The sequence below is a fragment of the Chaetura pelagica genome, unplaced genomic scaffold (genome assembly GCF_000747805.2).
Source record: "Chaetura pelagica isolate M959 unplaced genomic scaffold, ChaPel_1.0 scaffold8, whole genome shotgun sequence".
NCBI lineage: Eukaryota > Metazoa > Chordata > Aves > Apodiformes > Apodidae > Chaetura > Chaetura pelagica.
In genome coordinates, this window is record NW_009954544.1 from 2,855,984 (window position 1) to 2,867,444 (window position 11,461).

Genomic DNA, 11,461 nt, shown 5'->3' on the forward strand with positions numbered 1-11,461 from the left:
ATTCCTGCTCTCCAGCCTCAGATAGATGAGGCAGGATTTATAATTTTGATCAATGTGTTTCTTGTTTCCAGATGCAGCATACCAGAAGGCATTCTCTGAGTATGATAGATGAGTCACTGTGGGATGCAACAGAATGTTTTGGCCTTGCAGCCATGGAGGTGCACTATTCATCTTCTCTCAGCCTATAAAAAATGCAGCACAGAGACATGATGAATATGTTTTACGGAAGCTTAAGTGGAAACTCCAGGGATGTTCCTTGTTTCTAAATAACAAGTCATTCATTTTGTTAGTTAAACAAAGTAAGATAGTCTTTTCAGAGCTCCTTATCTCTGCTTTCTACACCCCTCCTCACTTTCCTGGCTTACTTCCTAAGCATCTAAATAGAGGAGGGGCTGGTTTGAGGACTAGTATTTGCTCAAGCCCCTGTCTTCAGATATGAAGTACCCAGCCTTCACTACAAACTGTACCAGTAGCTGGGAAGTTGACAGTCATATCTGGGCATTCAGAGGACACAGACTAAGAGGCAACCAAGAGGCAGGGTAGTCCAGGGATATGAACCCTTTGCATATAAAGCTTCTCATCTTCTGGCTGTGCAGTGAGGGAACTTGCCTGGTGCAATAAATTATCACCCCATCATAATTCATTCCATGCCTTGCACTCGTCCCTTGCTCTGTTTATCAAACCTGTTGATCCCTCTGCCACCCAAAGACTAAATTAAATTGGTTCATCAATCATCTTGCTGTCAGCCACAGTCTTGACAAGGAAAGGAAGAAGTGAATGGATAGAAGTACTGTAAAACTCCACAGATTTTGATTAGGAAAAGAGCTTCTGCAACCCCTTCTAAGCCCATTAGAATAGTTGTATTCCTTACTCCTTAAATCAAGGCACTTAGCTTGAAGAGGCTGTAATGAATCAATTGCTTTATTAGTAGGGCATTTGGATGCTCATTCTTGCACCAGTCCTGGATGCATTATCCTCTAGTCAAGCATGATGGGCAAGTAAATAGCAGAAAAGTATTCAGCCCAGTAATATTCATAGCTGGGGCTTTGCTTTTCAGGGCAAAGAAGTAACAAAAACAAATAGAGCTTTAATGATTCCAGAGCTGAGTCTGTGAAGAGCAGCTCACAGAAATTAATTTCCCAGCTGGTAAGAATGGCTGGACAAACAGTGTCTTTATACTATTTGGCACATCAGCCCCAGGGGCTGGGTGAGGTCCTTGGTGATGCACATTACCCCATCCCCACCTCTGACTGAGCAGTGACACTTGGATGGATGCACAGATTTGTAATCTCAGGCAAGGCTTCTGCATAGACTGGTGTTGCCTGTGGCACCAAGGGCTGCACAGAGTTATGTCCATCACAGGCGCTGTGGGCATCCACAATGGAGCTGTTTAGGGAGAGTAGAGACAGCATCATTCTAACACATCCTGGTTTGCACTAATTTGCAGACTAGCACACCTTAAACATGACCTCATATTTAACCAAAGTTTGGTGTGGCATTTTCCTTACTCCGTATTTTTATCTGAAATACATTGGGTTTTTTAAAAAATAATTTATATAGAGAGAGTAATTCATCAACGTTTGTATATAACATAATTTTATCATTTTAATAATTTTAACCACAGTGGCATTGTGAAAGCATGTATTGTTTGACCCAAAAATGTGCCAAAAAGGACAACAGAGTTTGTTTAGATGCCTGAGGTCCTAGTGTTGTGGCTGGCAGCAATTACCAAGAGGGCCCCTCAACAGATACCACTCTATTACTTGGCTCTGGAGATTTGAATCACTGCACCTGCTTGTCTGTCAGCAGTGTCTGATTATGGGCTTAGGTGGTCCAGTTCTAAGTAGACAACTTTCTTCTTTCAGCTAAAAGTACCCAGGGTACAGACACTATGAAGGCAGCCTGACCACTGTCAGCATTTAGATGTCTTGCCTTCTTTTTATGTTTAATGACCATTGTTTTCACCTTCTTTACCACATCAAGGAAAAGCTGGTGAGACTGGGTCTTGCTGAGCTCTCTGATCTTCACAAGACATTCCTTGTCCTCATTTCCCACATGGAGTTTGCTAGAGCAGAAGCATCCCTGGTGTGGAACTCTCCAAACTTCTCTGTGTCATGCATCAAATGGGATGAGTCTTAAGCTGTTGGATGGGTTCTAAAACTAAGGGACTCCCTCAATGTGCACAGAGATACAAAAGATCTGATTCTTGTTTTAAAAAAAATAAAAATAAAAATTGCTTATTGGTTGCCAGATGCTAACCTATCAAAATTGGCCTCAGTTTCATTTTGTATAGTTACTATTTTCCACATCTGTTTATTTAAACCTGCAGAAAGATTTTAATTTGCTTATAGTGACAGTGAGGTGTAATTGGGTGGTTTTACTAATTAGGGAATAGCAACAAAGAATTCTCTTCACAGAATCACAAAATATTAGGGATTGGAAGGGACCTCCAAAGATCATCGAGTCCAACCCCCCTGCCAGAGCAGGACCAAAACTAGGGCAAATCACTCAGAAAGGCATCTAGAGGTCTTGAATGTCTCCAGAGAAGGAGACTCCACAACTTCTCTGGGCAGCCTGTCCCAGTGCTCTGTAACCCACACGGGAAAGTTCTTCCCTTCCTTGTATCACAGGGCACAAATGAAAAGAGGTTGTCCCTGCCTTCTTGATGCCCAGCCCTCATGCATTTATAGACATTAATTAGATCCCCCCTCAGTTTTCTCCTCTCTAGACTGAAAAGCCCCAGGTCTCTTAGCCTTTCCTTGTAAGGCAGGTGTCTTATAGGTGTCTAATCATCCTCACAGCCCTATGTTGGATCTTTCAAGTAGATCCCTGTCCCTCTTGAACTGGGGAGCCCAGAACTGGACACAGTACTCCAAGTGAGGTCTCACCAGGGCCAAGTAGAGGGGGAGGAATGATCTTAGTGATAAGCAAATCCTTTCAGACTGGTGGAAGATGGTTTCTGTGTTGATTATTTCTCCATCTCAATGGAAATATTTCTGAATGGAATAAAGGGGGAATATAAGATTTTCCTGCCCATGTGCCCTTACCAATGCACTCTACACTCTGAGTTCGTTATAGTAGGGATTAAATTTTGCAAAGTCAGAAAATATGCATTAGGTATGAAAAAACCCAACACCACTTGGATTAGATAATTTGTTGAAAACTAGAACTTCTGTGCACGCTTAGGACTATTCCTTCAGCCAAATCAAGACATACCATAATGACAGGAGCTACACAATTCAGCAACTCTGTGGCAGCACGTGGCTTATACAAGATATTTGGCTTTGGCTGGGACAAACTTTTTAATGAGAAGCTAGAGACAGGTCAGATCCTTTCACAAAAGTCAGGGCTGTCCTCAGAGAGCTCATCAAGAGAAAAACAGCTGTTCTTTTTGAGCAGTTTTGTCACTAGGCTGAAGATCTTATCAGAAGGAGGCTATTAGTACTTGTCAGATCAGCTTTCTGAATTCCTTTGTGTTGCTCAACATATAATTTTGAGTAAATCTGACCTCTTTTATGGAATCCAGTCAAGATACTGTCAATTTTTCAGATAATTCAACATTTTGGTATGTGGTCTCTTTCCTCTTTGAGTTGCCAGCTATTTTAAGTGAAAAAATACTGGTTTGAAACTGTGTAAAATTTAATTTAAAAGACATCAACCCAAAATACTGCAGAATTTCTCATAACAAAATGCAACATTTCAGAAATGTAAAACGTAAAGATTTCAGCGTTTTCAAACTTTCCCTGTATTTTGAGGGCTGAGACTGCTTAGCTCAGTTTATCCAAAGGCTCAGATAGCTTCAGTGTTGTGCATTTACCTTTCTCCTGACAATTCCAACCTAACTTCTGTGAACAGAAGCTTCTCTGTTAGAGCCTTTTATTAATACTGTGATGGGTAGCTGATGCTTGAAGGACTTATTCGAGGAGAGCTGAAGAACCAAGTCTTTATAAAGCTTTCTCTGCTTTCCTTGTCAAGACTTTCAAGTGACCCTAAGAAATACTTACATGATCCTCAGAGTCCCTAGCATTTTTCCAGAATGGGCTCTTCTTTTGAGTGTTTGGGGGATCCCAGACAAAAAGCCCATGAAATCCCTGGTCACCCTGCAGAAACATCCTTTGCAAAATGGCTAGGCTGCCTTTCCCATCTTAACTAGAGGACATGACTTTGGATGCAAACTTGGGATTTGTTTATATGTTCCTGTTTTGAAAATATGGTTTTCCTCCTGCCTGTACTATAGTCTTGCTGTTTTTTAACATGCATTGTTTGACACTGAAATGTTTAAAAGCCATTAGGTTTAAAAAGTAGTTAGTGAACGCAAAGAGATGGTTCTCCTAACAAAGTCATTGACAAAAAGGTCAAAAGCCATTTTGTCAGTGTGGAAGCTTCTCATTTTGCTGCTGTAAATTGTTCTGAGTAGCAAGATAGAAAAAGAAAAAAAAAAAAAGAAGGAAAAGATAGAGCAAAGATGAAACGGGAATGTCTCAGCAACCAGAGCATTTGTGGAGAGATACGGTTAAAGCGTTATGAATTCCTCAGTCATTGTAATGAAGGAAAAAAGACAGTCTCAGATCTTAAGGAGCTCATCTGCTTCTACAAGACCTTTTTTGTAGGTCACTGCCAGCTGACCCTGCTGACACCAGACCACGATCCATAAAAGTGACGTCCTCCTTTCATCATGCTGCAAGACTGAGACCAAATGAAAGGGTGTTAGGTGGAATTGTTAATGGGCATATCAGTCCTGTCAAATTTTAGCTTTCCTTTGCCTGTTTTGAGCAGAGACTTTGCTTTTTGTTGGCTCCTGAGCTCAAAGGTGCCTGGAAGGTGTGTTAGAAGTTTGGAAGGTGTGCCAGCTATATCCTGGGCTGCATCAAAGGTCAAGGAGGTGATTCTTCCCCCCTACTCCACTCTGGTGAGGCTCCACCTGGAAGTACTGCGTCCAGTTCTGGAGCCCCCAACACAGAAAGGACATGGAGCTGTTGGAGCAAGTCCAGAGAAGGGCCACGAAGATGATCTGAGTGTTGAAGCACCTCTGCTATGAAGAGAGAGTTGGGGCTGTTCAGATCGGAGAAGAAAAGGCTCCAGGGACACCTTACAGAGCCTTCCAGTACATGAAGGGGCTGCAGGAAAGCTGAGGAGGGACTTTTGACAAGGGCATGTAGCAATGGGACAAGGAAGAAAGGTTTTAAACTGGAAGAGTGCAGATTTAGGTTAGCTATTAGGAAAAAAATTCTTCACTGTGAGGGTGGTGAGACACTGACTGGATCAGATTGCCCAGGGAAGCTGTGGTTGCCCCATGCCTGGAAGTGTTCAAGGGCAGGTTGGATGGGGCTTGGAGCAACCTGTTCTAGTGGGAGGTGTCCCTGCCCATGCCAGGGGGGTTGGAAGTAGGTGGTCTTTAAGGTCCCTTCCAACCTAAACCATTCTATGATTCTGTGACTCTAAGGACTGATATTTGAATACTTATGAAACTCCAGGTGTAGATTTCTGCAGTGGCCATCCCATTGATGTCAGTGTGACTGCAGGATCATCACAGGACACAATTCCCACTCAGCTGTTGTTTTCTTTTTGTGCTCATTATTGACAGCTGTACTAACAAGCTGTAATTTGTGAAGTTCCTTGTGCTAAAGTCTAAATGTTTTGCATATAACTGGGAACTGCAGCTGTTCAGGTGTCCCAGTTTAGTGTTAAGGACAAACCACAAACTGGAGGGCAGAATTGCTCCCTATTACCCCTGTTCACCCTCCCAAGGGAAAATAAAAGGGAAATAAGGAAGAGAAACTTTAGGGTTGGAAAGTGAAACTGGAGCAAGTTTACTGAAACACAGAAAAGGGAGTAACACAGGGGGTGAGGAGCAGGTATATAAACTTATATACAGATATATACAAAATTGATCTTGGTGATGGCAGAAATAGGTGAGTGAGAGTCCCTAGTGGCAAGGCCACCTCAGGAGAGGGGTCCACAGGTCCTCACAGCACCTGGGAGAGTTGGGTTCTGGAGAGCATGTGGTTAGTTGAACAACCTCTGAGCAGCAACATGAGCGAGGAAGAAAGGCACAGGTTCTCCTGGCTTTTATGAAGTATGGCAGAAGTGGGAGGAAATACTGACTCCTCTGTGTTCCAACTCTCCCAGGTCCTTTGGGGACCTATAGACCCTCTTTCTAGTTCCTCTTATCGGTGTCGACAATTTGCCAGCTCCACTCAAATCATAACATCAGGTTGAATTCAAGGCACCTGTTTGGGTACTCAAAGCTACATAGAAGCTGTGATACGATTGCCAGAGCTTTGTATCAGTCTTCTGAGGTACTGGGACAGCAAAGCCACTTTATCACTATCAAAATGGAAACTCCTCCTCCAGCTGACACATCCAGCTGAGTGCACCACCCCCAAGAGAGAAGCCCATTACTCCAACACCAATGACTCCACTAAGCATGTGCATCATCCCTCTGATAATCAAGGAAATGCCCTGCTTGTATACCTAAGTGTTTCTCTGAATCAAGGCTGAAGGAGTGTCCACTAGCTCTGGTTTCCTAGGTGTTTCCCTTGCACTAAAGCTCAGGCCTGAGGTGGATGCAACATGGTGCCTGGCCTCTCTGTCATGGTGAACCTGGGCCAGTCATGCCACCTAGTTAGCAGGCTCAAAAGTACTGCACTGGAAGGGCAAATTCAGCCCCTGTTGTCCTTTTCCAGGTAAGAACAGTTTGAACATTTCACCTAAGTTGGAAAAACGTTTTTTACAGGTGGCATGTTTAAAGGGCTTTTCACTTGTTACCATTCCCAACCAGGCTGGAATCCAACCATCTCACAGAAGCAGTATTGTAGCTGTGTCTGGAGGGGACATGGCAGGCCTTTGGCTTATGGCCCTTCTGTCCATGTTCCCAGGGGAGGCTGAGCCATCTCAGAAGCTATCACAATGCATAGTATTAAATACTAGGATGTGAACAAGCTTAAATGCACTTAAAAGTACCACTTGAGATGCCATTGGTTTCATCATCATCCTAATAATGCAAATAACCTCATTTGACTAAAAAAAGTATCTGACTTCCAACCAGTTTACTGTTCTAACCCAAGATCAGGTTTCAGCCGAGAAATAAGCATCACATCTTCATTTCCACGTGAAGCAGATAAATACATTGCCTTGTTGTTGTTGTGTATCTTGCAGACAAACAAAGCAGTAGCCAAGGGGGACTTCCACCACGCAAGCTCCAGCTCCCGGCGAGCGCTCTTCCTGGCTGTCCTGTCCATCACAATCGGAACTGGCATCTACGTTGGGGTGGCTGTGGCTCTTATTGCCTATCTCTCCAAAAACAACCACTTATGAGCCTCAGGAAGGGGAGAGAACCAGCCACCCGGCGCCTGCACTGCAGACCTCCCCAGCAGATCAGACTGCACCATTTTCCAAAAAGCTCAAGAGACAAACAAACGCCTTCTGGGGGCAGGTCCAGGGTAAGATGGGCTTGTGCTTTATTGCAGGGTGGGAAGTCGGCTGTGGTGGGGATAGTTCCACCATCTGTGATGCACAAGTCTTGCTTCTCTTCATGAGCCCCTGAATAAGAAAGAAAGAAAGAAGGAAAAAGAGAAAGAGCAAAAGAAAGAAAGAAAAATAAAAGAAAGAGAAAGGATTAAAAAAAAACAACCTCAGCAGGAAGGCATTTGGGGGAGGTGTGGAGGGGGGTGTTTTACCTTTGCCTTCTTTGCAATATGGTGTTTACAAGAAGCTGGCAAACTGAGCTGTTCTCTTAATACCTTCTTAATCACCTGAACTTTACAGCCAGCATGAGCTTGTGCTTAGTTTGCTTGTTAAGCACAGCACTGAGATCTGGGAAAGCATGGACTGTGGCTGGTTCTCTGAAAGAGCAATATAACAACAGGAAGAAGATGCTTTCTTTTTTTTTTTAATGCAGGACTCATTTGCCTAAGGGTGAAGCAGAGACCTCAGCATAGAATGGTATTGCCTACACTTCTTGTGTGGGTAGGTCTCCATGGAAAGAGAAAAGGAAATAAAATATTTCTTTCCTATCCTTGTTTTTGGATTAAGATGTGACCCACAAGCCCACCCAGTGCAGAACAGCTGAGGTTACTGCATGGCTTGGCTCCACAGACTGAGTGTGAGGTAAAAGTAGCGTGAGATCCATTGTGAAATGAATTCCTCCATGCAGCACTTCATGATAATGGCACATTTCTGTGGCATATTGCTCATCTGGGTTGCTCTGCCTTACTGTGGAAATCTGCATAGCAGTCAATGCAAGAAACCTGGTGGAAAAAAATGCAAACTGAAATACTAATACATTTTAAATTAAAAATCATGGTAAAGCATGGGAATCAACCAGGGGAAAGAATGCTTCATACATTTCTGAGGCACTGTTCATACACAGAGCAGTGAAGGAGACCACTCAGAGTACAAGCTCACAGCTCATCTGTGAACCAGGGACACAGCATAGTCATGGAGAGAGAAGCAAGTCCCTTGATGAGCTTCAAAGTGGTATAATGTAGGGGAACTGAGCGTTGTCCTTACTTCATTGACTGAAATGATCCATTTATTTTCTTCTTTACTCCTTCCCTACAATCATCTTTTTTCTTTTTTGGTCTTACAGATATACCATTTCATTCCATCAAGGGTGTATCAGCATAGATTTATATGTATCTACATATATATATACAGAGAGAGAGAAAAACTGATCAAAACAATAAGCATTTTATTATTCACTACCTTGTGTTTTATAAGCATAATTTTCTTACCCAGGAATGTAATCAAAGACCTTTTTTTCCAATGCTGTATTGTGTCAGCTTTGCTCTGGGACAATTTTTTCTTCCATTTTGGGGCTGGCATTGTTTTGGTTTTAACTTCAGTGTCTTTATTTTAGGGGGGAGGAGGACAAACACATCCAAAACTATTTTTCTGCTAGTTATACAGTTTATTAAAACACATAGTATACAGCTGCTGATGCTCCGTGTGGCACTTTGTTTGGACAGATGTGAAGCATTAGGCTGAGTGAAAATTTTCCTAGTACCCTGAGTTCAACTACCTGAAGAAGTACCCATATGGGCCATCCTGTACTGCACCTGGACCCAAAAGCCTATTGCAGTCACCGACATTTTTCTTTTGCATTGATTTTTTGGGCTCCAAGCTAAGCCTGGAGACTAGCAATGTACCAACTTCATCAGCTCTCAGCCACTGCTGAAGCTGAGGGCACAGTAAATGCAGGTCTCTGGCCAGGTTGCCCTACTAAGGTAAAGTCAATTCTGTGGTTCTTCCCCTTCAACCTTTTTTTTCTAGCAACAGCCATGGAGGTAGGTCCCTTCCCTTTGAAGCAAGGTAGTACTGAGTGGGCAAGTTAGGGTCCCCACTCTGTATTTGCCCTAATGGGCAGTATCTGGTTTTGGGTAAGTGAGGAAGAAAGGCACAATTGGCTGCTTTTGTATTCTTCCAGGAGGTTGCACAGGGTTTCCAGCTATGGTACTTACACCACACTCTCCAAAGCAGTGTATCATGGCTGTAAACACCAATCTGGGATGTGTGTTGCAGTCCTTGCCTTGTTTTCTCCCTGGAAATCAGGTGGCTGGTTTCAGTGTGACCACTTCAAACTGTTCTTCCCATTCAGGAAAAATGGGAAGTTTCTTTTTTAGTTGTTTTTAGAGGTGCTATAAAGTATTTTTAAACTTGAATGACGACAAGGTTAGGTACACCAAGGCTGGACTTACATAAAATATATCATAGAATCATGGAATCATAGAATGGTTTAGTTGGAAGGGATCTTAAAGATCATCTAGTTCCAATCCTCCTGCATGGGCAGGGACAGCTGCCACCAGACCAGATTGCTCCAAGCCCCATCCAACCTGCCCTTGAACACCTGCAGAGATGGGGCAGCCACAGCTTCTCTGGGCAACTTGTTCCAGTGTCTCACCACCCTTACAGCGAAAAATTTATTCCTAATATCTAACCTAAATCTCCTCTCCCTTCTTACAGTTTTGATCCATTACCCCTTGTCCTCTCACTACACGCCCTTATAAAAATCCCCTCCTCAGCTTTCCTGTAGCCCCTTCAGGTACTGAAAAGCTGCTGTGAGGTCTCCCAGAGCCTTCTCTTCTCCAAGCTGAGCAACCCCAACTCTCAATTTTTCTCAATACAGATCTTATTTTGCCTCAGTTCACCTTATCTGAGAGAAAACCTTGTCTGAAGCTAGGAAAACTCTCATCTAAGGCTGGGAAAGCCCTTCTCTAACAACCATACTGGTTATTTATTTAACTTAATGTTGCAGTTTGGACAGTTGTTTTATCACCTGACCCCACCTGGGAAGGGGAATCAGGAAAAGGGAAGGAGACGCATGGGTTGAAATGAAAGCAGTTTTAATAGAATAATAATAATGAGCTAATATTAACCCCAGTGCTAATCTCCAAAGTTATCCTCAGCTGCAGAAGGCACACGAGCTGTGCACGTCGAGCAGGCTGAATGCCCAGCCCTGCCAGCACCACGGCTCCCAGGAGCAAACAGAGGAGAGGGCCTCAGGCACAGGACAACCGACAAGCCAGATGGGACCCTCTCGGAAAGGCAGCCATGGCAGAAGGCCCCAAACATCCCTGCAAACTTCCCGATTTACAGTGAGGGTGACATTTATGGTGTGGAATATTTTGGTTGGCCAGCTTGGGTCAGCTGCCCTGAACTTCAACCCTAACCCACTGCACCTGTGTGGTTCAAGACTACCCTTGACCGTGGTCACTGTGGAAAACCTGCACATCAGAGCATGTATCTCCTTTATTGTCACAGACTTGACCTCTGCAGTCTCTCTAAACAGAAACTTGATTTTAGAATTACGTCCCAGCAAAATTAGGACACTTAAATGAAGAGATTTCCATTTGGGCCTTTTCTCGTTTGTTTTTAATCTAAAATAAGCACAAAGACTGGGTCAAAAAGGAGGTGCAGCAGTATGGGGCACATCACCCTCAGCTGCACTCCTTCTGCAGAGCTTGCTCATCCTAGGCACTCAGTGTGGGTGTCTCCCTCTGTTCCATGTTCCACAGCAGCCAGCCAAGGTCTTGCACTGTTAATGGGGCAGAGATGCAGCCCTTCCACATGGTGCCTCCTGTGCTAATCAGATGGGTAGATGATGGGCATGGCTGGAGGTCCTTGGGACCTGCCTGTCAATGGGAGGGATCAACTCACAGGAAAAGTTCCATATATTGCCAGCAGAGTTCTTGTCTCACACATCCCACTCATGACATTCAGGTGGGGGAGCTGGTATCCATCACCACCTTGTGAGTCTCTGGGGTCACATAAGTCCCATCCAAGACCACAAAGCTGAGCACCACACGTCAATAATTTATCTGCTTCCTAAATAGCTCAGGTTTGACTGCGTTTGGGTGTGGTTCATCACCAGAAAGGAGAATGGTGATTGGGATTCAAACAAGCATTCTGAGGACACCACTCTGCCCCCTGGGTGAAGGCCCTAAATGCAGCAACTTGCAGG

At 43.8% G+C, this 11,461-nt stretch overlaps 1 protein-coding gene across 1 annotated transcript in view; it reads left to right on the forward strand.

Annotated features, from left to right (window-relative positions):
• Positions 1–7,317, forward strand: part of SYNDIG1 (synapse differentiation inducing 1) — a 66,169-nt gene extending 58,852 nt beyond the window's left edge. The window contains exon 3 of the mRNA XM_010004992.1: positions 7,159–7,317. Coding sequence (XP_010003294.1) covers positions 7,159–7,317 — 159 coding nt within the window. The remainder of the gene's footprint in view (positions 1–7,158) is intronic.
• The last annotated feature ends 4,144 nt before the right edge of the window (positions 7,318–11,461 follow it).